Source organism: Chanodichthys erythropterus, chromosome 23 (genome assembly GCF_024489055.1).
Source record: "Chanodichthys erythropterus isolate Z2021 chromosome 23, ASM2448905v1, whole genome shotgun sequence".
Lineage (NCBI taxonomy): Eukaryota > Metazoa > Chordata > Actinopteri > Cypriniformes > Xenocyprididae > Chanodichthys > Chanodichthys erythropterus.
This window is the reverse complement of record NC_090243.1, coordinates 16,060,001-16,084,649: the sequence shown is the minus strand read 5'-3', so window position 1 is coordinate 16,084,649 and position 24,649 is coordinate 16,060,001. Positions and strand designations below refer to the sequence as shown.

The window sequence follows — 24,649 nt, the reverse complement described above, 5'->3', positions numbered from 1 at the left end:
TTTTGAATAAGGTTTTATTATTAGATTTTCAGTTTTCATTTTAAGAAATATTATGATTATATACAATTATATAAAAAACTTTAAACTTGTTTCAGTTTATTGCCAAGGCAACAATTCCATTTTTTAAATTATTATTTTTTAATTTTTGTAAATTACTAAAATAAAAATAAAAGCTATACAAATCTTATAAATAATAAAAATGTCAAACTAACCCTAACACAATTACTAACTTAAATTAAAACTGAAAATATAAAAATAAAAGCTAATTCAAAATATTAAATACTATAATCATACACAAATATTAGCTTAAAAACATATTTCATTTTATTGCCAGATAAAAGATATACAAATCTTAAAAAAGCTAATAAAAATGTCAAACTAACCCTTAGAACATAATTTTTTTTTATTAAATTAGAATAATAAAAAAATAATAATAATCAAAATGTACTATAATTATATAAAAGTAAAAACTAAAATATCACTGGTGCCTAAAAAAAAAAAAAAAAAAAAAGACAAACCAAGATAGCCAATACGGGTTTTGGTATGGTTTATTTTTTGATAGTGTTATTTCGATCAGACAAGAGTCAAAATCCAACAAAAAGAGACAAATATCGAAACAAATTAAATATACAAATATATAGCACCTGGCGCAGTCCGACTCCAGACTGTTTAAACAGAACTTTAAGATAGCAGAGCTGTAAAACAAAGTGTTTCACTTGCACAGTTCAGTTTTGTGTGGAAAAAAACCCAGAATCCCATAACACTGCAAACTGCATGTCTTGACAACAACAACATCATCCCGATCGTGTTCGCTCAATAACGTCACACCCACACAAATAAATACTGTACATATGCGGTCTTAAGGTACACTGGGAGGTATTTCAGTGGGTATGATTTTGATGCCGTTACCCTTATTAACTACGCTTCAAGCTACTCTCTAACATACATTTACTGCAGTATTTCAAGTAGGTGATTTCTGAAGGCTTCTAACACGCTCTGGCCACAGGAAGGACTGTGTGTCATTTGGGCCAGAGCCTCATATAGCATGTGTAAACTGTCAAAAAGCCCTCCGGCTCTATTGATAGTGATATATTACAGAGGCAAACCTTTCTGTGCTTTGAGAGCACATTCATTAAAATCTATTTGTTCTATGGCGGATCCTAGTTTAAAACTGATTGAACGCTCACCACACAAATATCTTACCCTTCGGTTTTGGGTCTACGCTGACTCGGACACGAGACATTAACTGCTTAGACTGATGAATTCTGGGATACGGCTTGAAAGATCATCTGTCAGATGTGTAATATTTAATTCAACACACCAGAAGAGACTTATCGGTCGGGTACATAGTACAAATCCAAAACCAACCTTAAAAACATGACACTGTTAACAGCTCCAAAATGAGTGTTACCTTGAATAGTCAATATTTTGAACTTTTTAAGTGGTTAAAAAATTTCATATGCTGTTTACAATTTAAACAAGTAGCCTAGAAGTAGTATTTAAATGGGTGTGAACTGTGACTAATGTCTGGCTTTTTAACAAAAATCCTTTCATTTTATTAAATGTTTTTGTTTTTTTAACATTTTTCGAACATATCTTCATTCTTATAGCATTTAAATAATAGCAAAAATCCTTTAATGCAGTCATATGATCATCTAAAGATGTTTTAATATGATTAAAACGAGTGCATTTGTCAGTTTAATGGCATACCTACTTTTTCCATAAACTGCATTTGAACTTTGTTCCCCTGCAAATCAAAACTTTTTGGTAAAGTGTGATTAATTTTATTGCTAAAATCTTTTTTTATTGTTTAAATGTTGCATTTTTTTTTTTTTAGTTTAGGCTACGAGGTTATTGTTAAGATCTGTCAAAACGTCTGTGAATGCATTTCATTTAAATTAAACTAGGCAAAAATTACCTTTAATTCTATATATATTATATTTTCTTTAAGGGGAAAAAAAAATCATAATTTTATGTTGAATAGTATTTTTTTTTCTTATGAGGCAAGTGGCATGATTTTACATTCAGTAATGTTGTCTGTCCGCCGGTGCTGTAATGCAAAAATGAAACTAGCAATACTACGATAAAAGGATGTTTTCATCCCTCAAAACCAAGGCAGTGCTTCAAAAGGAAATACTGCCGGCGCAGACAAAGAAACTTGCTCTAACCCAAACGTTGCGTGAAAGAAAATGAAATGGAAATAAATACTGTAAAACAAGTGTCATCCTGTTGTGTCATGAACAAAACAAAAACATACACTCCAACACACACAAACACACACAGCAGTCTTAAATTTACATGTAATTGAAGTGAGGAGGGAGGGAAAGTGGCAGACATACTCTTGCAGTCCATTACGTCAGTTCCTCTGAACTGGAAGACGGTGCGTCCAGAGAAGCGAGCGTCTCCGGCGGGCTCCTGGAACGGCATGCTTGGTGTGGCTTCCCAGCATGCTTGATCAAAAGGTTTCAAAGCAAGGCCACAACTCCCAGAAATCAACACAAAACCTGCAAAAACAAAGACGGAGATGATGCTAAACCATTAGTAATATGGAATACGAGTCATTTTACACTTTATATATAGTGATATTGACTAGTTTGAGTAAAAAATGTAGTCCTATCAATAAAATCTCTGATAAGTGATTCCTCCTGAACTGAATGTGTCATTGATGTGGTGTGAAACGCACCATACAGGTTGAAGGCACTTCAGCTGCTCCCTCTGCTGGTCTGATCCGGCACAGGGCTGCTGTTTATCTCTTCCTCGTCCCCCTGCTCCTCTTCCTCTTCAGCCCAGCCACCCAAGCGGCCAGAGGCGGGCGACACCAAGGTGACTGTCTGTGCGGACTGTGTATGAGGACCTTGAGCAGAAAGAAAGACGAGGCTTCAGATCCTTTTATTGAATTATACCATGATCTGCAGGTATCCAGAATGATTGATTAAACCCAAAGATTCAACATTTGATATCAGAGATCTGTTGACAGCTTTTTCTGGCCAAGAAACCAGCCGCAATCTGGAAATTAATTTATTAGTCCCATTCCCTAGTAAAACAGTTTACACATGCATATAGTCAAACCAAAATTATTCAGACAATTTTGATATATTTTTACTAGTGGGTGCAGGACACTATAACAAAATAAATTAAACTGTGACATATTATAGCCAAAAATTCTTAATACAGTGGACTACCAGTAAAATTGATAAAAATTTGGAATCAAAAATTATTCAGACACTTTGACCTGACCATGTTATCTGACATAATTAAGATTATGACACAGTTTAACTCTGAGATCTTGTTTTATTACCATTGTTTTAATCTATAGTGAATAAACTGTATTAATGAATGAAATGTTCAAGGTGTCTGAATTAATTTTGGTTTGAATGTATATACACACACACACACACACACATACATACATATATACACACACACACATACATACATATATACACACACACACATAAATATATAGTTAATTTCTCCATATGCTAATACTTTAACATTTCAAGGTGTATAAACTGGCAACTTATAAAATGAATCATTAATTAACAATGAAAAATAGCATATTTAAATGTTATTTTTCAATTAACATAAAATTAGAATAATAAATACTGTAAAAAGAATTGATTGTGAATTTTATTCCTAATGCTTACAAATGTAATCTTATAGTAAATTGTTTGAATATAACAAAGTAAGTTTTCATAGAATATTGATAATTGATGTTTATTAATTACTCCATTCTCCAAACTAGGGCTGTCAAACGATTAATTGCATACAAAATAAAAGTTTGAGTTTTCCTAATATATGTGGGTGTACTGTGTGTAATTATTATGTATATATAAATACAAACACATTCATGTATATATTTGAGCAATATTTACAAGTATATGTATTTATTTATATTTTTATATAATTTATATTAAATATAAATACATTTTTTGTACATAAATAACATATTTCTCTTAAATATATACATTAATTTGTATGTTTTTATATATACATATTAATTACACACGTTACTCACACATATATTATACAAACTCAAACTTTTATTTTGTATGCGATTAATCGCGATAAATCGTTTGACAGCCCTAGTCCAAACATTAGCATTTTAAAATTAACATTGAAAAAGAGTATATTTATTTATAAATCAACAACATTTAAAACATAAAGGAGGCTGTAAAAGATGTTCATTGTTAGTTGTTTGATACCAAATGCATGAACTAATGCTGTAGAATATTGCTAATTAATGTTGCTAATTAATTTTTCAAAAATATCTCAAATTAATTTTTCATCATGACTTCGCTTTCCGTAGGCACAAATTAAATATATATCTTTTCATCAAATCTCTTATCGGTCTCATCTTTAATAAATGAGCTGGGCGGCACTAATGTGATGGGGATGATTTACCAATGGACATGTGCAAACAGTTTCAATTCTAATTTCATATTTGATTCTTTTTTTTTTTTTGTGCTGTTTCTAAATGTACTCGACTTCTTACTCAAAATGGCCATCGCTATCTGAAGCATTTTGAGAAATCCATTTGTGTGTGTAATATCCATTAGACGGTTCATAAGACGACTCTACGGTTCACTCACCACTGCTGGCGCTCAAGTCCCTCATTGGCACAGGGGCCTGAAACAGTCCAGAAGCATGCTGGGTCTTCTGCTGATGCACCTGAGGGTATGACCAACAAACCATACTGATTTATGAAGGATTGTTTTTAATATTTGAGTATATTGGGGTTACTGCGAGTACCGTGTGCTCACCTCATGCATGTATATAGCGTGCAGGCTCATCTCGGCAGATGCGAACTCTGACGCCAGGGCTGAATGAGACTGGCTGAGCACCTTGGAGTCACTTGCAGACAAGCTAAAGAAAAGGTAACATTGAACACTTCAGTCTTGCACAGATCTGAATCTAATGGTGTGGGCGATTTACACATTTCTAGAGATCAGAGGTTTTGTGACAGTTACCTGTCGCCCACAGTGTGGTCGCTGAAGTACATGAGGCCGTCCTGCTGATGTCGGGATGGTAGAAGAGTGTGTGAGCGAGAACGTCCGGCATGGGGCTGCTGAGACGACGAGAGGGACGCCAGGACACTAGCCGCAGCCGAAGCCGCGCTGCTCGGAGAGATAAAGCGCCGATTCCTTCCAGGCAGTCCGGAGGCAGTCAGGACAGGGTGAGCCAACACACTGGCTAACAGGTTATCAGGCTGAAACCGAAAAATAATGCAAAACATATGCATCTCATTGTGGGAAGTGAAAAATGAGCTGGCAATGTGATAAGGCAGATGTAACCCTGCAGACGCAGATGGCTGGAGGATTATGATCTGTGAAATAACCGATCTGGCAGTAAGCGCTGAAACAATGCAGAGGCATAAAATTAAATGTCAATATTTCTCGTCTTTCCTGGCAGGTTTTTTAATATCCTGAATGCCACAGGAAATGTTTTTTTCCTCTTTCATTTTCCCTTCGTAATGGAGTGTTTCTAAGTGTGTCCCACTCAATAAATAAAATCTCTGCTCTGTAGGTTTAACCAATGAACTACCACAACTAGACAGTAAAATACAGACCATATCACAGTGTTAACCTCACACTGTTGTACTGATATTCCTACCCCAAAAATCATTATTTATGAGTTTGTGAGGAGACAAAAATGAAGCTTTAGATAAATACACTCGTTAAAAAAAAAAAAAATGTATCCAATTTTTTTTTCTGATAGATAGAACTATTTAATAATATTTTATTTTTGTTAATAATAATAATAATAATATTAATAATAATATTATTATTATTATTTACACTACTGTCCAAAATTTGGGATCAGAGAGTTCTTTTATAACAACATTTCATAATATTACAGTTTTTACTGTATTTAAATAATTACAGCTGTGGTGAGCATAAGAGACTTCTTCAAAAACAAAAATCTTTGAACGGTAGTATATATCTATGATTTTATCTTAAATATTATAAGTATACCTATATGATTTTGAATGATTTATCAGTGCACATTATTTACAAAAAAAAAAATTATAATTTTAAAAATATTATAGTAAGTATCCCTAATATGATTTTGCATGGTTTATCGATGCACATTATTTAATTTATATATATATTATTATATATATATTACATACACTTATATTAATTTATGCAATAATGAGAATGAGGTTTTTTTTTTAACAGTGTTGAAAATTAGATGGCAAAAGTGCTTAATTGTAATAAAATATCACAATACAAAAAGCCTAAATAGCCATTTTGTTTACTATTAAAAAAAAAGATATTTAAAAAAATATTACGATATAAAAATATTACTTTTTTTGTAAATAATGTGCATCGATAAACCATGCAAAATCATATTAGGGATACTTACTATAATTTTTTATTTTTTTTTGTAAATAATGTGCACTGATAAATCATTCAAAATCATATTAGGGACACTTACTTATAATATTATATATACATAGTAAGTATTTATATAAACTGTAAAGTATTTATATAAATCAGGGCAATATTTAAAAAAAAAAAAAAAAAAATGTTGTGCTTAAAAAGTAATGTCGGAATCGTAATATTTTTAATACACATATGATTGCGTGTATTGCGCAAAATTTTACACATTCCCACAGATTTTGTGCTCACACCCAAAGTGCGTGCACATAAAGCCGCCTCTCAGCACTAAATTGAGTTATTTTTCACTGCGTATTGCACTTAAACAGTCAAAAACACGGAAAATAATGTAAAAATGCAAGTTTTGGCGAATATTCACATAAACACAGTCAGTTATGTTTTAAGTGAATGTAAACAGTTGAGAAAGTAACGCATGTGTAACAGTATAATGGATCTGTACGTCAGGTCTTAAAGCGACAGTAGCCTAATATACCTGCTGCCAAATTATGAGATAATATTAAAAATATCTATATGGCAGTTTTTCCCCATGGTATTGATGTCAAAATTGTGGCCAGTGAAAATTCTGAATGGCAAGTAACTTTGGAAAAGCACTAGCCACAGTGGTTGGTGAGCAAAAAAAAATGAGCAAACACAATAAAGTATGACTTACCCCCGTGGCGGACTCATTGGACAGCAGCGAGGTACAGAGAGGAGCCTCAGACAGCAGCAGCTGAGGAGACGGTCCCGTCTGAGCATCCTGATGCACCTTCTCCTTCAGGTGGCTGATAAACACAGAGCTCTCCTGCGGAGGCTGCCAGCGTGGGTTTTTGATGGTGAAATGCATCAGAGACAGCTCCGTCTTGCCGTTCTCAGCCTGCTGGTACACCGAGGCCTCCGTCTGACCTTCAGACATCCACTGAACAAGAGCGGAAATAAACTAATTTGAGTCTTTGGGGTTGCACCATGAAGATGCTCTTACAAGAGGGCACCGAATTATTGGATGAAACATGCATGTGTTCTTTGATGTGCATATACCTGTGGATTGCCATGGCGCCTGATGTCCATCTGGGCGAATGAGCAAATGTCTCCCACACCTGCGACATCTACGGTGAAGTTACGGAAGAAGTCGATGATTTCTAAAGACTTGCTCCGCAGGGGGAAGATGAGGATGAAGGGGGTAATTATGGGACTGAGAAGCTCCTCCAAGATAAAGACCTGCAGGTAAGGTGCACAAAAATGAGAGAAATTCAGTGAGTGGAACTCCTAAAAACAGCTGCACAGGTGTGAAATAGTCCTAGAGAACAGATGCACCGAAGATTAAAACCTAAAGAGCAGGTGTGCAAAATCAGACAAACTCCAAGACAACAGATGCAGACGATAAGGTGTAATTTCAAACTTGAAAAAACATAGAAAACTGTTAAACTTCCAGTGGTAAACAATCAGCCTAACTCATTTTCAGTTTTCAGACTTTGTGTATTTTGTGTCTCTCTGTATTATAACAGGAAGATACAGACTAAAAAGTCAAGTCCAGACGATTGTCATTATTTGAATTATTTGTTTAAACATAATAAATATTGAAATAATTTATATATAATTTCAGCAACAATGTTATTTAAATAATTGATTATTAATCATTTGGTCATGTTTGTTTTTCTGTCTTTTACTATGTGTTAATTAAGAGGTTTTTTAACTATGAAATATTTTCATATGCTCCATTTATGTATGCCATATGCAAACAAGTATGCGTGATTTCATAAAGACAACATGTTTTCCATGTTATCAAATTATTATTAAAAAGTTCAAAAGAACAGCATTTATTTGAAACAGAAATCATTTGTAACATAAAAGTCTTTACTGTCACTTTTGTTCAATTGAATGTGTTTCTCAAAAAACAATAAAAAAATAAATCTCACCAACCCCAATAAACAAAATAAGACAAAATGTCTAACAATAATGATCTGGCTATGTCTTGCAGTTCTCACCGCTTTATATTGGAAAAGCTGTGCCACCTCATCGCGGGTCTCGCTCTTGTTGGCGTTGCCCTTCCAGTGGTCGGGCATGTAGTGAATGTGGGCCAGGACACACTGTAGCAGCTGTTCAGGACACCACACCATATGTTCATCTGGAATAAACGACCTGTAAGAGATTCAGATGGCATTACTGAAGCCCAGGTCAGGCTAACAGGTGCTGAGAGCATGCCGTTCAATGTACAGGTCAGAATTACAACGCTTAGGTGAAACAAGGTCAGCTGAACACATGAGACAGCACTTGTTCTTTGACCTGATGCCAGCTGGGGAGAGTTGCGGAGAGCCATTGTCTTTTACTGCACGTACTTGGACCAATATGTTTCATGTCAAGGTGCACAGCACAAATCATTTCACACATTAGCTCGGTTTTTAACAAAATTGAACCTCACAAGTGACCGATTTGGAACACTCTACATAGTCTCATGTAGCCTCACCTTTGCCTGACAGCATAAAGTCTGGGCTCTTTAGCTACTGCAATTGCCCAAGGAGCAGCCACTTAGTCAGGAAGAAGCCGTTTGACTAACATGTAAACCATTTACAGTTTTGTTTTGTTCAATGTCATGTTTAGGGGTGTCTAAATGTGGCTGCAATAACAGAACAGTGTGCTTGGACAGACTATCGTACTGTCATGATTTCCTGCTTATGCTGCAGAAATTCCCTTCTCAGTAAAGTATTTCACATTCATTTTCCATTAAAGGTGCCGTAGAACGTCTTTTCAAAAGATGTAATATAAGTCTAAGGTGTCCCCTGAATGTGTCTGTAAAGTTTCAGCTCAAAATATCCCATAGATTTTTTTAAATTAATTTTTTTAACTGCCTATTTTGAGGCATCATTAACTATGCACCGATTCAGGCTGCTGCCCCTTTAAATCTCTCGCTCCCTGCCCCCTGAGCTCTCGACTATAAGTGCAGTTATACAGTGCATAAACAAAGTTCACACAGCTAATATAACCCTCAAAATGGATCTTTACAAGATGTTCGTCATTCATGCTGCTTGCATACATCGATTCCTGTGAGTATAGTATTTATTTGGATGTTTACATTTGATTCTGAATGAGTTTGAGGCTGTGCTCTATGGCTAACGGCTAATGCTACACTGTTGGAGAGATTTATAAAGAATGAAGCTGTGTTTATGAATTATACAGACTGCAAGTGTTTAATAATGAAAATAGCGACGGCTCTCGTCTCCGTGAATAAAGTAACAAACGATGGTAACTTTAACCACATTTAACAGTACATTAGCAACATGCTAACGAAACATTTAGAAAGACAATTTACAAATATCACTAAAAATATCATGTAATCATGGATCATGTCAGTTATTATCTCTCCATCTGCAATTTTTCACTATTGTTCTTGCTTGCTTACCTAGTCTGATGATTCACCTGTGCACAGATCCAGACGTTAATACTGGCTTGTCTAATGCCTTGAACATGAGCTGGCATATGCAAATATTGGGGTCATACATATTAATGATCCCAAATGTTGCGTAACAGTCAGTGTTATGTTGAGATTCGCCTGTTCTTCGGAGGTCTTTTAAACAAATGAAATTATATAAGAAGGAGGAAATAATGGTGTTTGAAACTCACTGTATGTCATTTTCATGTACTGAACTCTTGTTATTCAACTATACAGAGGTAAATTCAATTTTTTGATTCTAGGGCACCTTTAACAACGTAAGAGGACTCACAACTAATAAAACAAGGAACCTAAAAGGTCGGCCAAGGTCAGACAACAGTACTTTTCCTAAATCAGGTGGGTAAATGTGAACATCTTTTTTTTTTTTTTTAATTTGACAAAATGCCTCAAACACTTAAAAAAATGTATGTCATTCTCACAAAAAATAAATGAGAGCTGAATAGAAATATTTAAAAAAAAATAATAATAAATTTATATATATATATATATATATATATATATATATATATATATATATATATATATATATATATATATATATATATATATATATATATATATATATATATATATATATATATATATAAAATAAAAAAAAGATAAAAGCACATGAAAGCTGAAATACTAATGTATGGGATCCCACAGGGCTCAATTCTGGGTCCTTTTTTATTGTCTTTATACATGCTTCCTCTGTATATCCTTTTAAGGAATTATAATGTCCCAAACAACTGTTAAGCGGATGATACTCAGTGTTATGTTCCCTTAGATCCAAAAGATGCTTCTAGTCTACAGTGTTTATTTGATTGTCTGAGAGATGTTAACACTGTCTGGATGTCAGCCAACTTTCTTCAGTTAAACAAAGCAGAGACGGAAGTCTTAATTTTTGGCTCCTCTGCTTCTCCAGAGATGGTTGCCAGTAAACTAGGACCTCTATCTGGTAACCTTCATACACATGCTAGAAACTTAGATGTTACTTTTGATTCTGCTTTGACTTTTGATAAACAGATCGATGCTGCGGTCAGAAGTTGTTTCTATCATCTGAATAATACAGCTAAAATGAAGTCATTCTTATCATCCAAAGATATACCCCCGTTTCACAGACAACGCTTAAGATAGTCCTAGAATAAAATGCATGTTTGAGCCATTTTAACTGAAAGCAACTTGTACTGGCATATCTTAAAATATGTCACGTCCATTGTTTTGTCTCAAGATGGACAACAGTAATGTTTTTTTTTCTAGTGTGCGTTTATAAAAGCTACTTAAATATCCTAATTAAACTAGGGTCTAATCCTGGTTTAGGCTAAGCCCTGTCTTTGAGACTGGGCCATGGAGTCTGTAATACATGATTTCATTTCATCCAGATTGGATTACTGTAATGTATTGTACTTGGGTGTTTCACAATCTCTACTGTCACATCTTCAGCTTTTCCAAAATGCCGCCACTAGACTTTAAACTGTTGCTTAAAAAAAAGGCACCTTAAAAGGCAACATAAATGCCTACCTTTTGGAAAAGTCTGGGTTTTGTTAGCATGTCTGCAAAATAAATAAATGTAAATGTCTTTCCATACCTGGTGATGGTGATGACCACTCCAAGTACGGTGATGGCTGTCAGGATGTGCTGCACGGTCAGCACGTCTTCATCGTACACTGTCAGAGCGATGAGCACAGCGAACACCGAGCCGGAGAAGAAAGCCACGTTCTTGGCCAGCACGGCCAACAGAGGAGAAACGAAAGCATTCATGTACTTGGCGGCGGGTTTGTACCCACGGCCCATCCTGCCTTGCAGCTCGTGATCCAGCTCGTTAAAGTGCCGCAGGTAGAGGCGGCCGTACAGCGACCAGCGCCGGGCCCCCAAACTTCCCGGCTCCCGCTTGATGACTTCAGCGTAGCTAAAGAACGCATACAGCACCTGCCACACCAGCACGAAGGGGCACAGCAGCAGATTGACAAGACCTGTCAACAGTATGATGTGGCTGAGCTGCTTGGCGAGCTCCTGCCGGTTTGCCGCCCGTTTGTATTTAGGATGCAAGCTCCATTTGTTCTGGAAGAGTGAGAGAGGTCCCCAGAACAGAATGAACTCAAAGTTGTATTTTAGGCCCTGCGTGAGGAAAATCATGTCACCGAAGAAGGGCACACGCAGTCTGACGGGCAGCAGGGACTTGTTGATCATAGCCACAGTGTAGTTTTTAAAGCGCAGGATGCGGTGGTAGATGTCTAGTTCGGAAAGTTCACGCTTCTGGACGCACATGGGATGCTCACGCTGCAGGTGAATCAAACGAACTTGAACTTCTTGCCATGTGAAGTTGCACAACTCATCCTAACATTGATAAAAAACAAAACAGTGTGTTTAACAGTGTTTAAATAAATAGCTAATGTATATATAATTACATTAAAGATATATATATATATATATATTACACTCAAACCAAAATGTATTCAGACACCTTGAACATTTCATTCATTAATACAGTTTATTCACTATAGTAAAAAAAAAAAAAAAAAAGGCAATAAAAAATATGACAAGATCTCAGAAGAAGAAACATTAATCTTAATTATGTCAGATAACACTTAAGCAAAACATGGTCAGGTCAAAGAGTCAATAATTTTTGGTTCCAATTTCTTATCAGTTTTACTGGTAGTCCACTGTATGAAGAATTTTTGGGTATAATATGTCAGTTTACTTTATTTTGCTATCCTCACTTAGATAAATGAACTATAGTGTCCTGCACCCACTAGTAAAAATATATCAAAAATTATCTCTTGTGTCTGAATAATTTTTGGTTTGACTGTAATTTTAATAATCACATTAATATAAAACAATTATTTACTTATTAAATTGTATTTTTTTTTTATTTACTTATTAAATGTTAAAATGTATAATATTTAGGCTTGATGAATAATTATATATATATATATATATAAATAAAATCATTAATATAAAACAATTATTTACTTATTATATTTTAAAATATTTAATATTTAGGCTTGATGAATGCGGTTAATAGTGTGCTTATTTATGAAAATTATGATGACAGTCTACCTGGATAAAGCACAGTATTCATATATGAAAATGTTTTGATAAAACAGCACTTTGTTTATAATATTGATGATTATTATGCATGCAATTTTGTGACTTTGTTAACTGAAAGATAACATGGAATTGTACTTTTAAAAAATCATTGCTCACACCATCATCGGACCATTTAAAATAATAAAGAAGAATTATGAAAACCCAAACACGGCATGTTACATATGCACTTTAATCTAAAATCTTGTTGTTGATGTTCACGTATATTGCATCAGCCCATATGTCTCAACTCATGTAATGTGTCTATCATGAATGCATCTCTTACCATCTGTATTTTCAGTGCTTTAATATAAAACTGCCGGATCTCCCAGTAGCTGAGGACGTTGCAGATCATCTTCACAAGCCGATAGACCCAGAAAATGGCTGCCATTATCAAGAGAAAGATGATCCAGCTGTTTCCTTGAATCCTGATTGAGAGAGAAAGATCATCACTATAATGATAGCAGGTGACAGAACATTACTGTACAGTTTTCTATTTAACAAGAATCTTCAAAAAAAACTGTTTTCAACACTTATAATGAGAAATATTTCTTGCGCTCCAAATCAGAATATCAGAATGATTTCTGAAGGATCATGTGACACTGAAGACTGGAGTAATGATGCTGAAAATTCAAATTGCAATATTTTTGATCAAATAAATGCAGCCTTGGTGAGCAGAAGAGACTTCTTTCAAAAACATTTAAAATAAATCATTTGAACTACTCTCTTCCACACACAGTTTGTTGCAAAACAGAATGAAAGCAGATATTGAAAATAATATGACCAACCAAATAAGAATGTTTACCAAGTCTTAATTACTGTATGAAAGCACAAGACGTTCCTGAATGAATCTCACTCCTGAAGTGAGTCATCTGTGATATTAATATGTTTGTGCTGCATAACTGAGTCTGTCAACAACACATTTGCAAAAGATTTATATTTCTTCTGACTCTCTGTCCATGAAAAAGTTTACCAAGCAAAAATCTGAGAAACAAGCAAAATAGCAATCCAATGCCAAATGGACCAAAACATCACACACTCAGTTTCTATTTAAAACACATGAGCTCTACGTAATACAAAGTTTCAGTAACATCTACGCTCACAGAAATAGAATAGCATCCCTCTGCTGATGTTCCAACAGGTGCTTGTTTACAGCCTGCTTATTTTGGAGCCACTGTCTGAGAAGTAGGAAACCAATCAGGTCGAGGGTTTGAACTTCACATCACGTGAATTTCACCGTAAGGCTGAATTGAGTCCCAGTGTGACGCAATGTATCACTACACGAAAACAGCATTCTCACCCAGAGCTCCAGGGCATGCTTCAACTCTACAAAAATCGAGCTAGACAGAACAGGCAAATGGCAATAACAAATCAATTTACAACTTTGAAAAATTAATGAAAAACATGTTTTGCAGTATGGTACGGTCCAAACTTTAAGTGAAATAAACCTTGAGTGGTGCAATGTGATAAAAGCTCATAAATATCTTATTTATGATATCAGAAAACTGGCTGTTACAATGCAGGTTGTTAAAAGTATACCTATGTTTGCTATTTTCAAAAATAGATAATATTGCAAATATTACACAAGCTCTAAAACCTGGTTTTAATTCTGAACAAGGGCTTGAGTAATTGAGTAATCAGACAATTGAATAATCGGATAAACTGAAGTGAACAATAGCATTTAAAATGACTTAAAATACAGTCAAATCAAAAATTATTCTGACATTTTTGATATATTTTTACTAGTGGGTGCAGGACACTATAGTTCATTTATGTACGTGAGGATAGCAAAATAAAGTGACATATTATACCCAAAAAATTCTTTACTACCAGTAAAATTGATAAAAATTTGGAACCAAAAATTATTCAGACACTTTGACCTGACCATGTTATCTGACATAATTAAGATTTTTTTTTTTCTGACACAATTTAACTCTGAGATCTTGTCATATTTTATCACCATTTTTTAAAACTATAGTGAATAAACTATATTAATAAATGAAATGTTCAAGGTATCTGAATACATTTTGGTTTGACTGTATATAATAACAATGAGGCAATAGTAACTGGTTAAATTAAAGTATCAAAAGCAAGTAACCATTTGGTTTTATTGAACAACACTGTTAAAATACATAATGTATATGTTAAAAAACATATGTACAGTATGTATTATAACAAATTTTTAAAATAGAGTACTTAAATTTAATCGAGGAATCATGACACCCCTTTATTCTGAACTTTGCTTGATTCACTGAAAATAAAATTTAGACTGTAAACTGAACTGTAAAAGATTTTCTATATAAATAAAACATAATTAAAATTGGTCCAGTGCTATTTTAATATTATTTATATACTACCACAGTATTTTTTAATATTTTGAATGAGCTTTTATTTTTATATTTTCATTTTAATTTAAGTTTTAGTAGTTTTATTATGCGCTTCATTTTTATTCGTTTTGTTGTTTTATTTGAATATTTCTATTCAGCTTTAATTTATTTATTTATTTTTAGATTAGTAATTTTAGTACTTCAACTTAATATTATTTTATTTCAGTTAGTTGCAAAGTTTTCGGAGTTTAAGTTTTTCCATCTAATATTTTATTTTAGCTTTATTCCAATTAATGAAAATGATTTTTATAATTTTAGTTAATGACAAAGAATCCTGAAGTAGTCAAGGATTTAATTAATTAATAATTTCAGTGTAAACACAGATTTCTACAAGCAAAGCCAATATATTTATATTTTATTTCACTTTATTATAATTAACACTAGAACTACCAAGGCAGTCATTTTGACCGTTTTAAAGATTTGCAATGTAATAACTTTGTTGAAATAAAACCCATATAACTACAGTTCCATGACTTTTCTTAAATTAATGTAAATTTTATTTTAACATTGTTATTTTATTAAAATTACAAAACACAAAAGAGTTCTGAGTATTTCTACCTTGAATGGCCATAGCGGTCAATTTGACCGCACATATTACAGGCGTTGTATCTCCTCAGCGCTTTTTCCCGCCGTTAAAGATGTGCGTAGCTGTTGCCTAGCAACCTTTCTCTGGCAGTTTTGTATGCTTTTGCTAAGCTAAAACTTAGCTTTACCGTCAAAATGGCAACAATAAAGAAAATGACTGTCACTGAGGTTTTATCCTTGCTTGAGAACATTGATGATGCAGAGTCTGATGGAGGAGCAGAGAGCGATGTCTCTTGGTCTCTTGACAGTTCGTCTGACACTTATTTAAATTTCAATTTTGTGTTATGATGTTTATTATCTGTCCTAATATAACAGAACTATTTATTCATTCTAGATTTCATTAGAGGCTGCATAAAATTGTTTCCGATTCGTGTGGTCCAAACATTTCCAATAATGCTAAAGCATTGTAAACTCCAAAAGTCAAAATGTATTGAATAAAGACAGATGTAATCATTTCCAAAATTCACAATATGTTTTTTATCTAACGAAATATTCTGCTTCATTTTATATTTGTTGACATTTTGACTTTCAAAAACAACATTTTAACTGCGGTGAAAAACTTTGATCTCCAGCTTGCCCAATGCAAATTGCGGAAAGCAAATTGCGGTATGCACTTTTGTGGGAGGTCTAGTAGCTCTTACACAATAATATCACGAACATATTATATTATGTATGCTTAAATTACCCCACATTTTTCATAAAACATGACCATAGAAGCTTTGAAGTAAATATAACATGACAAAAATGACATTCACTGCTGTCTGGTATGAACAGTCAAAATGACCGCTATTGGCAGTTCTAGTAGTTATAGAATTCCGGTAGTGCTAGTGTTAATGAAAATGATTTGTAATCATTTTAGTTAATGATAAAAACACTGAATTGTTCGAGGATGTAATTTGTTAAATAAATGAATTTCAGTATAACCACAAAGCAAAGCCAATTTCAATTCACAATATAAAGAACGTTCGGCATCTCGCAGTATAAACCGGACACACTGACCTCTCAGTGCACTGCTCGCTGGGTAAAATAGCATCAGGAAGGGTGACCTTGTTCCTGTCCAGAGGACCGAGGCTCTGACCCGTGTGGTTGACCACTCGGTTGGCAAAGAGAACATCATATTCCACACAGTTGAAGAGGAAAGTTGTAAACGTGACCACAAACAGGAATTGCCTGAAAATGGAAATGCAAAAACAAAAACAGAGTGATGTATATCCAAACCTGACCAAAAGAATTAATGCTTCAGGCAAAAAAATAAACATGACTTACACGAGCTCAAAAAACTCTGATAACACCATACAGGCGAATCCATTCTTTTGATGAAAATGATAGATGTGAGCATGATAATTAAGGCTTCTTGCTTTCAAATGATAGTTGAAACAGTTTTACTGTTTAGCCTTGAAAGTAGCCATAGCGTAACAAAATATGATGAATAGAGACTCTGTGTTCTCATGAAAAAGAGAAAATGATCCTGAATGGATCGATGCATTTATAAAATTTTTCTATTCAGCCTATGAAATGTATGTTAATAACATTGCATATTGTTTTAAAGGATATTCTTGTGAAGAAATTGTCGAGGTTCTTGATATGATGCCATGGGTCTGCAATGTAACAAAGACATAATTCACATCATCAATGATAAAGAAATGGAACAGTATATAGTGGTTTATACATATTAGACACCTGCTATTAAAGGATTAGTTCACTTTCAAATTCCTGATAATTTAATCACCCTCATGTCATCTAAGACGTTCATGTCTTTCTTTCTTCAGTCGAAAAGAAATTAAGGTTTTTGATGAAAACATTCCAGGATTTTTCTCCATATAGTGGACTTCAATGGAGCCCAAACGGTTGAAGGTCAAAATTAAAGTTTCATTGCAGCTTCAAAGCGTTCTACACGATTCCAGATGAGGAATAAGGGTCTTATCTAGAGAAACCATCACTCATTTTCTAAAAAACAATTAAAATTTTATACATTCTAACCATAAATGGTCAAAGTTTGGACTAAATTGTCATATACAATATGCTAGTGCAAGTATATAACAATTAGTTCAAACTTTAACCTGTGGAGGGCAGTAATACACTTAGCAGTGTCTACACTGCTGGAATTCAAATAGAGAAGAAGAAGAAGAAGAAGAAGAAGAAGAGAGCTAGTTCAAGATGAGCATTTATGGTTAAAATGTATAAAAATTTTAATTGTTTTTTAGAAAACGAGTGATGGTTTCTCTAGAATAGACCCTTATTCCTCATCTGGGATCGTGTAGAACGCTTTGAAGCTGCACTGAAACTGTAATTTTCAACAATTTGGGCTCCATTGAAGTCCACTACATGGAGAAAAATACTGCAATGTTTTCAACAAAAATCTTAATTTCTTTTCAACTGAAGAAAGAAAGACATGAACATCTTGGATGACATGGGGGTGAGTAAATTATCAGGAAATTTTAATTTAAAAGTGAACTAATCCTTTAACTTATCATACTATAAGACAACAAAGTGAACAATAATTACCGCCTCTGCCCTCTGGCACATGGATGAGTAAATCTTCCTCTCCTGGGGGTGAGTCTTCATCACATTCTTCTATCCGCTGATACTCCTGGTACGTTTCAAATCCAGCCATCGTGTTTTACATTCTACCTCTCTATAATATTAACCACAGGTCCTGAACAACAGATATATATTATAGAGGAATTAGTAGTGAATATATACTACAAACAAATCTCATATACATATAAACCAGAGCAAAACCAACTCAAACTGAGCAAGTTCACTGTACTCACAAGAGTGTTATTGTCTCTATTTTACCTGATAAAACCCTAATCACATGGTCATTTGAGTAAAGGACAGACTTGATTGCATCATTACAAAGACACATGGTGTCATCACAGATCACGATGACGTGCAAATGTAACGATAATTAATGACAACATAACTGATCAGTAGATTAAATCATTTTTATGAAGTGTCTGCTAACGGGAGAGAGTTTAACAGATGAACACCACACACCAGCCTCATCCTGACAAAAACTGCTCATTCTTTGCTTATATCGCTTGTTTTTGTCTAGTTGAGATTTCATTATTGAAAACACTTCTATTAAAAGAAAACTGAAATGATTTAAATATGAAAAGCGCTAAATGAGTCTCACCATTCGAGCAAAGATGATCCTCGCCTTTGCTCTTCACAACAAAAACAGATATGACAACAAACATCGCCTGTCGTCACTTTGGTTTCTAATAGCGTCACTTCCGGGACTTTTATTCGCTACATGTACTGCAAATTATGATATATATTAAATATGAAGTTTGCCAAGAAGTGTATCCGTTTTCATAACAGTCTCTATGTTCGATATTATGTCCTTAATAGTTATATTTAAGTTCTGTTTAATCAAAGTAATTTATAAATATATATAAAAAAAAATACACAATTTGAAATGTTGTTAACATGAATTGAAATACATTTATAACCAATAATAAAATATGTTTATTTATATAATATGTTTATTATATGTATAATATGTTTATTTTAAAAGAAAATCGAAAGAAATTACCGTTTATCAAACATTTATAAATTTAAAACCAAACGTAATACCAAATAAAACAATAGCGTGTACCACATACCACATTATTATTTATTTTAATAACCATAAAAAATAAAATTAAAATAACCATATTCCTATAATACAAAATTGTCATATACAAAGTGAAATAAAACAAGCAAAGTATTTTTACGCAGCGATGACGCATAGGGCAAGCGTGGCCACGCTGGGTTTGCGTAAACATGGCGGCCTACATGTTAATCCTTGAGTGCATTTAGTTTCATTAACAATCTTTCTTTCATTCTTTCTCCTGTCATTTCAAAACACTACTAAATCATGTTTCATTTTGCACGTTGCAGTCGATTGACACGCGGCACTGTCACGTCAGATCGATTTTTGAGCTCCCAAAAAACAAGAGATTTCATGATCCACCACCTCAATAGGTACACACTATTTCTCTATATTAATACTTTTGGCTGGAAACTAATTTTCTACACAACACAGTCATTTCCATGTTGATTTGGTTGAGGTCATGAGATGGTCTGTTTGCATTTGATTTATGCACATAAACACAATAGCTCTTTCTTTCATAATTTATCGTATATGTTATCAAGTAGACGTTGCTTGTGTAGACATATAGAAGTATGTTATTTATGCATGCCAAAGATGATTCATATGGCCTAAACTAAAGAAAAAAATATTGCATAATAGTCGTGGTATGTCCCTTGTGGAAAACAAGTACACTTTAGCATACTTTTAAAAGAGTACTTATCATACTGTAAAATAATATAATTATATGTGTGTGTGTGTGCGCGAAATGAATGTAATGTCTTCAGACAATTCATTGCATTTTATGTGCAACTGAATTAAAATGTATTGTCATTTTTTTGTTAAGAGTGCTTTTTTGACATACTAAAGTACATCTTTATATATAATTTCATTATTTCTTCTAAACTTCTATTGTCTTTGAAACATGGTGAAAGCACTGCTGAATGTACAGTTCTAAGCATTTATCGTAAACTAAAATGTGCATGTCATGTATTTAAATACACTGCCCTCCAAAAGTTTGGAAACACCCCTGGCAAAGTGTGTTTTGGACGATATCAGCATAAATCCTTATCATTTTTTGGTGCAAATACATTAAAGAAACTTGACATTATCATGGAAGACCAGCAATAATAATTTTCATTTTGATTACATAATAATGGCAATATATACATGTCAAAGTCAGACATGCCCCTTTGTCAGCTGTGATGCCTAGTTACTGGTTTAAACTTGGCCCAGGTTTGTAAAAGATTTGTGGGTCAGCACACCTTAATAGCTTCAACAACTGATTGCCAATTAAGTTTAGAATACAATGAACCAATCAGAACCCAGTTTAGGTCAGAGAGCTGCTAACGGTGGATATTTTGATGAATCAAAAATTTAAGGTTTTTCTATGTATAAACTGTTTATGTAATAAAATACGTATTTGTAGTTTGTGTAGTCCCTTATCAGTGCAAAATTATCACAAATTAAAAAGGATTCATTCCAATATTGTCCAAAACCCCACTTTTATAGGGCGTTTCCAAACTTTTGGAGGGCAGTGTATATTTGTAATTTATGAAGTTGCATTTTAGTGCATTTAAAATGTATTATTTTTAAATGTAATATTAAATAACCCTCTACAGTTACAAATTATAATCAGGTACTTTACATATGATTTAGTATGTTAGTAAACACATCCAAATAAGTGTATTTTAAAGCACAACAAACATACTGATTTAAAAACGCACTTTAATGACAATTACAAAGTGCACTTTTTAAGAAACAGTCATAAATGTGTACTAGTTAAAGTACACTTTTTTTCTCAAGGGGTAACTTGAATGAATTGCATATTTAAATGTTCACAATATTATGTGCTTATAGTACCTTGGAGAATTTTCTGATTATGAATATGGTGATCATTCATTAATAAAGCCTTTGTATATTTCCATCAGTATATCACGCAACGCTGTCCTTGTCCTTTATCTCTTGTATTGTAGGCGCGGCCAGCACACAGTACCATGGAGCAGTTCACAAACCCCATCCACACAGCTCACTGTCAGTGCTCCTGTTCGCATATGGAGACAAGCTCAAAAAGTGCTGCGTCTAGCATCCAGACGGCAGCCGAGAACACCAAACATCACTCTGAAATTCATATTGGGACCAGCAGCTTTGACAGTGACAGCACGCTTGATCGGTACTGTAGCTCATTGTGAAGCAGACGTGAACAATAATGTCCCGGTGGAAGTTCAGGTGAAAGAGAAGATTCCTGAATTCAGCTGGGCCGTCCTGTGGGAGTTTGTTCGGCCACATCTTCTTGCTCTAATAGGAGCCATTATTGTAAATAAACATTTAAACTATTTGTACTTATGCTAAATTTAATTTAATATCCTTTTTTTTTTTTTTTGCTTATATCCTTTTTGACTATATTATGGATAGTAGTACATAGTTTGGTTTGCTGTAGCGCTCTGTTATGTTCTCTTTCAGCTTGCGTTTGGAGCAGCAGCCCTTAATATTCAGATTCCTCTGATGTTGGGGGATCTGGTGAATGTCATCGCTCGCCACATGAGAGAACAAGCAGGTCACTATGTGAGAGATATTCAAGCGCCTGCAATGAAACTGCTTGGACTGTATGGTTTACAGGTATGTTAAGTCACATTGAAACTCTATGACAATGTTTGACTTGCTTCTGATGATAAACTACCATTCAAAAGTTTGGGGTCAGTAAGAGTTTTGAAAGAAATTCAACCTTTTATTCTGCAAGTACACATTAAATTGATCAAAAGGGACAGTGAGGACATATATAATGTTACAAAAGACATCTATTTTTGAACTTTATATTCATCAAATAATCATGAAAAAAAAAAAAAAATTCCACATTTTCCATAAAAACATGAAGCAGAACAACTATTTCCAACATTGATAATAATAAGAAATGTTTCTTCAGAAATCTAATCACCGTATTAGATTTCTGAAGGATCATGTGACACATGTGAAGTCTAAAATTCGGCTTTGATCACAGGAATAAATTACATTTTAAAATATATTCAAATAGAAAACAGCTAATATTTCACAGTTTTAATGTATTTTTGATCAAATAAATCCAGCCTTGGTGATCAGAAGAGACTTCTTTCAAAAAATCTAACCAACTCTAAACTTTTTAATGATAATGTATATATAAAATGTGTTCTTTGTTTGTCTTTCAGGGTCTGTTGACCAGTGGATACATCATTCTCCTGTCTAGAGTTGGGGAGAGAGTGGCTGCTGACATGAGAACAACTCTCTTCATGTCCTTGCTTAGGTTTGTTTTTAGATTAAAAAAAAGGAATTAAAGTACAAATGTGCTATATTTGCTGAAGGGACACTCATACACTTTAATTAAAGAAAAAAAGTCTAATTATCTTGTGTAAATGTCATGTTACAGACAAGATGTTGCATTTTTTGATGCAAACAAGACCGGGCAGCTGGTTAATCGCCTCACGTCAGACATCCAGGAGTTTAAATCTTCCTTCAAGCTGGTTATTTCCCAGGTAGGATGATTTAGACACCAGTTTGTATGCTTTATTTTCCTATTGTGTGATTTGCAGTAAGTTTTTTTTCACATTTTCAACTTTCTTCAGTGTTTAAAGGTGCCCTAGAACGTTCTTTCACAAGATGTAATATAAGTCTAAGGTGTCCCCTGAATGTGTCTGTGAAGTTTCAGCTCAAAATACCCCATAGATTTTTTTTAATTAATTTTTTTAACTGCCTATTTTGGGGCATCATTAACTATGCACTGATTCAGTCTGCGGCCCCTTTAAATCTCACGCTCCCTGCCCCTTGAGCTTGACTATAATAAAGTGTATTTACACAGCTTTCACACAGCTAATATAACCCCCAAATGGATCTTTACAAAATGTTCGTCATGAGTTTGAGGTTATGCTCTGTGGCTAACGGCTAATGCTACACTGTTGGAGAGATTTATAAAGAATGAAGTTGTGTTTATGAATTATACAGACTGCAAGTGTTTAAAAATGAAAATAGCGTCGGCTCTTGTCTCCGAAAATACAGTAAGAAACGATGGTAACTTTAACCACATTTAACAGTACATTAGCAACATGTTAATGAAACATTTAGAAAGACAATTTACAAATATCACTAAAAATATCATGTTATCATGGATCATGTCAGTTATTATTGCTCCATCTGCCATTTTTCGCTATTGTTCTTGCTTGCTTACCTAGTCTGATGATTCAGCTGTGCACAGATCCAGACGTTAATACTGGCTGCCCTTGTGTAATGCTTTGATCATGGGCTGGCATATGCAAATATCGGGGGCGTACATATTAATGATCCCGACTGTTACGTAACAGTCGGTGTTATGTTGAGATTCGCCTGTCTTTTAAACAAATGAGATTTGTATAAGAAGGAGGAAACAATGGTGTTTGAGACTCAACGTATGTCATTACCATGTACTGAACTCTTGTTATTCAACTATGCCGAGGTAAATTAAATTTTCCATTCTATGGGACCTTTAATGTTGCTGTTTGAGCAAGAAAAGGGACACTCCAAAGAACAAAGTCACTCTATAGTTATTCTTTATATCAGTAAGCACTGTGAACTCCCTGAAATGCCTCGATTATAGTCTTGAGTTTTCTTCCAGGAACGAACATGTCACAATATTCTTTGTTTAAATTATTCCCGGCCAAGGCATATGGAAAATAAAGGGGGCGAGGCCTGGTTGAATTCGTTAGTAGTGTGTTAAATCTCGCAGTTATGGTAAGGAGCAGGACATTTCCAAAACACACTCAAATCGGTTGACCAATCACAACACACAGGTCCAGCTGACCAATCAGAACACATTGAGATTTTCAGAAGGAGGGGCTTCATAGAGACGGGAACTAAACAGAGCGTTACTGACAGACTGGGAAGAGAGGAGCTGCAACAAAGTAAAATATGTGAAAAATAATGTGTGGTTTTTTTTTCATGTTTGGAAGTTTTTTCATGCTTACATTCAAGCATGAAAACTTATTCAAAAACAAATTCCAGGCTTTGAAAAGGTGCATAATAGGTCCTCTTTACATTATATGATTACCACCCATTGTCAATAATCAAATAGCAACTGTAAAGAGCAATTGTATTTAAAAAAAAAAAAAAAAACAGGTAGAATGTGCTTTCATCTGATTATGTGATATGTTTTACAGGGTTTGCGAAGTGCCACACAGACAGTGGGCTGTTTTGTCTCACTGTA

General features: G+C 34.1%; 2 protein-coding genes across 4 annotated transcripts in view; one reads left to right on the top strand and one right to left on the bottom strand.

Moving 5' to 3' along the window:
• Window positions 1-532: 532 nt before the first annotated feature.
• atg9b (autophagy related 9B) lies at window positions 533-19,124 on the bottom strand. Of its 2 annotated transcripts, XM_067377212.1 has the most exons (15): window positions 19,006-19,124; window positions 18,372-18,522; window positions 17,421-17,464; window positions 17,133-17,197; window positions 16,866-17,036; window positions 13,181-13,322; window positions 11,396-12,144; window positions 8,366-8,519; window positions 7,419-7,598; window positions 7,054-7,299; window positions 4,971-5,209; window positions 4,764-4,866; window positions 4,593-4,671; window positions 2,684-2,854; window positions 533-2,504 (listed from the first exon to the last, which is right to left on the bottom strand). In XM_067377212.1, exons 2-14 carry the CDS (start codon window positions 18,478-18,480, stop codon window positions 2,703-2,705), a joined length of 2,433 nt encoding a protein of 810 aa, XP_067233313.1. In that variant the 5' UTR covers window positions 18,481-18,522; window positions 19,006-19,124; the 3' UTR covers window positions 533-2,504; window positions 2,684-2,702. The 2 variants fall into 2 exon arrangements, with proteins under 2 accessions (XP_067233313.1, XP_067233314.1); XM_067377213.1 differs by lacking the exon at window positions 19,006-19,124 and having other exon boundaries at window positions 18,372-18,628.
• abcb8 (ATP-binding cassette, sub-family B (MDR/TAP), member 8) overlaps window positions 17,943-24,649 on the top strand; it is a 12,801-nt gene continuing 6,094 nt past the window's right edge. The window contains exons 1-6 of one of the 2 annotated variants that reach the window (XM_067377215.1): window positions 17,943-18,282; window positions 21,420-21,759; window positions 21,907-22,062; window positions 22,626-22,720; window positions 22,844-22,949; window positions 24,603-24,649. The exon at window positions 24,603-24,649 is cut by the window's right edge and continues 115 nt beyond it. In XM_067377215.1, coding sequence (XP_067233316.1) covers window positions 18,272-18,282; window positions 21,420-21,759; window positions 21,907-22,062; window positions 22,626-22,720; window positions 22,844-22,949; window positions 24,603-24,649 — 755 coding nt within the window. In that variant the 5' untranslated portion in view covers window positions 17,943-18,271. Of the gene's footprint in view, window positions 18,283-19,637; window positions 19,839-21,419; window positions 21,760-21,906; window positions 22,063-22,625; window positions 22,721-22,843; window positions 22,950-24,602 lie in introns of those variants that run through there. The other variant, XM_067377214.1, reaches the window with a different exon arrangement.

What these genes read in the sequence shown, in the direction of transcription:
- atg9b (XM_067377212.1), bottom strand. Translation starts at nt 18,480, where the DNA reads ATGGCTGGATTTGAAACGTACCAGGAGTATCAGCGGATAGAAGAATGT. An exon ending in TCAGAGTTTTTTGAGCTCGT is followed by an intron (nt 17,037 to 17,132) that starts GTAAGTCATGTT and finishes TTCCATTTTCAG; the next exon opens with GCAATTCCTGTTTGTGGTCA. An exon ending in GACCACACTGTGGGCGACAG is followed by an intron (nt 4,867 to 4,970) that starts GTAACTGTCACA and finishes CCTTTTCTTTAG; the next exon opens with CTTGTCTGCAAGTGACTCCA.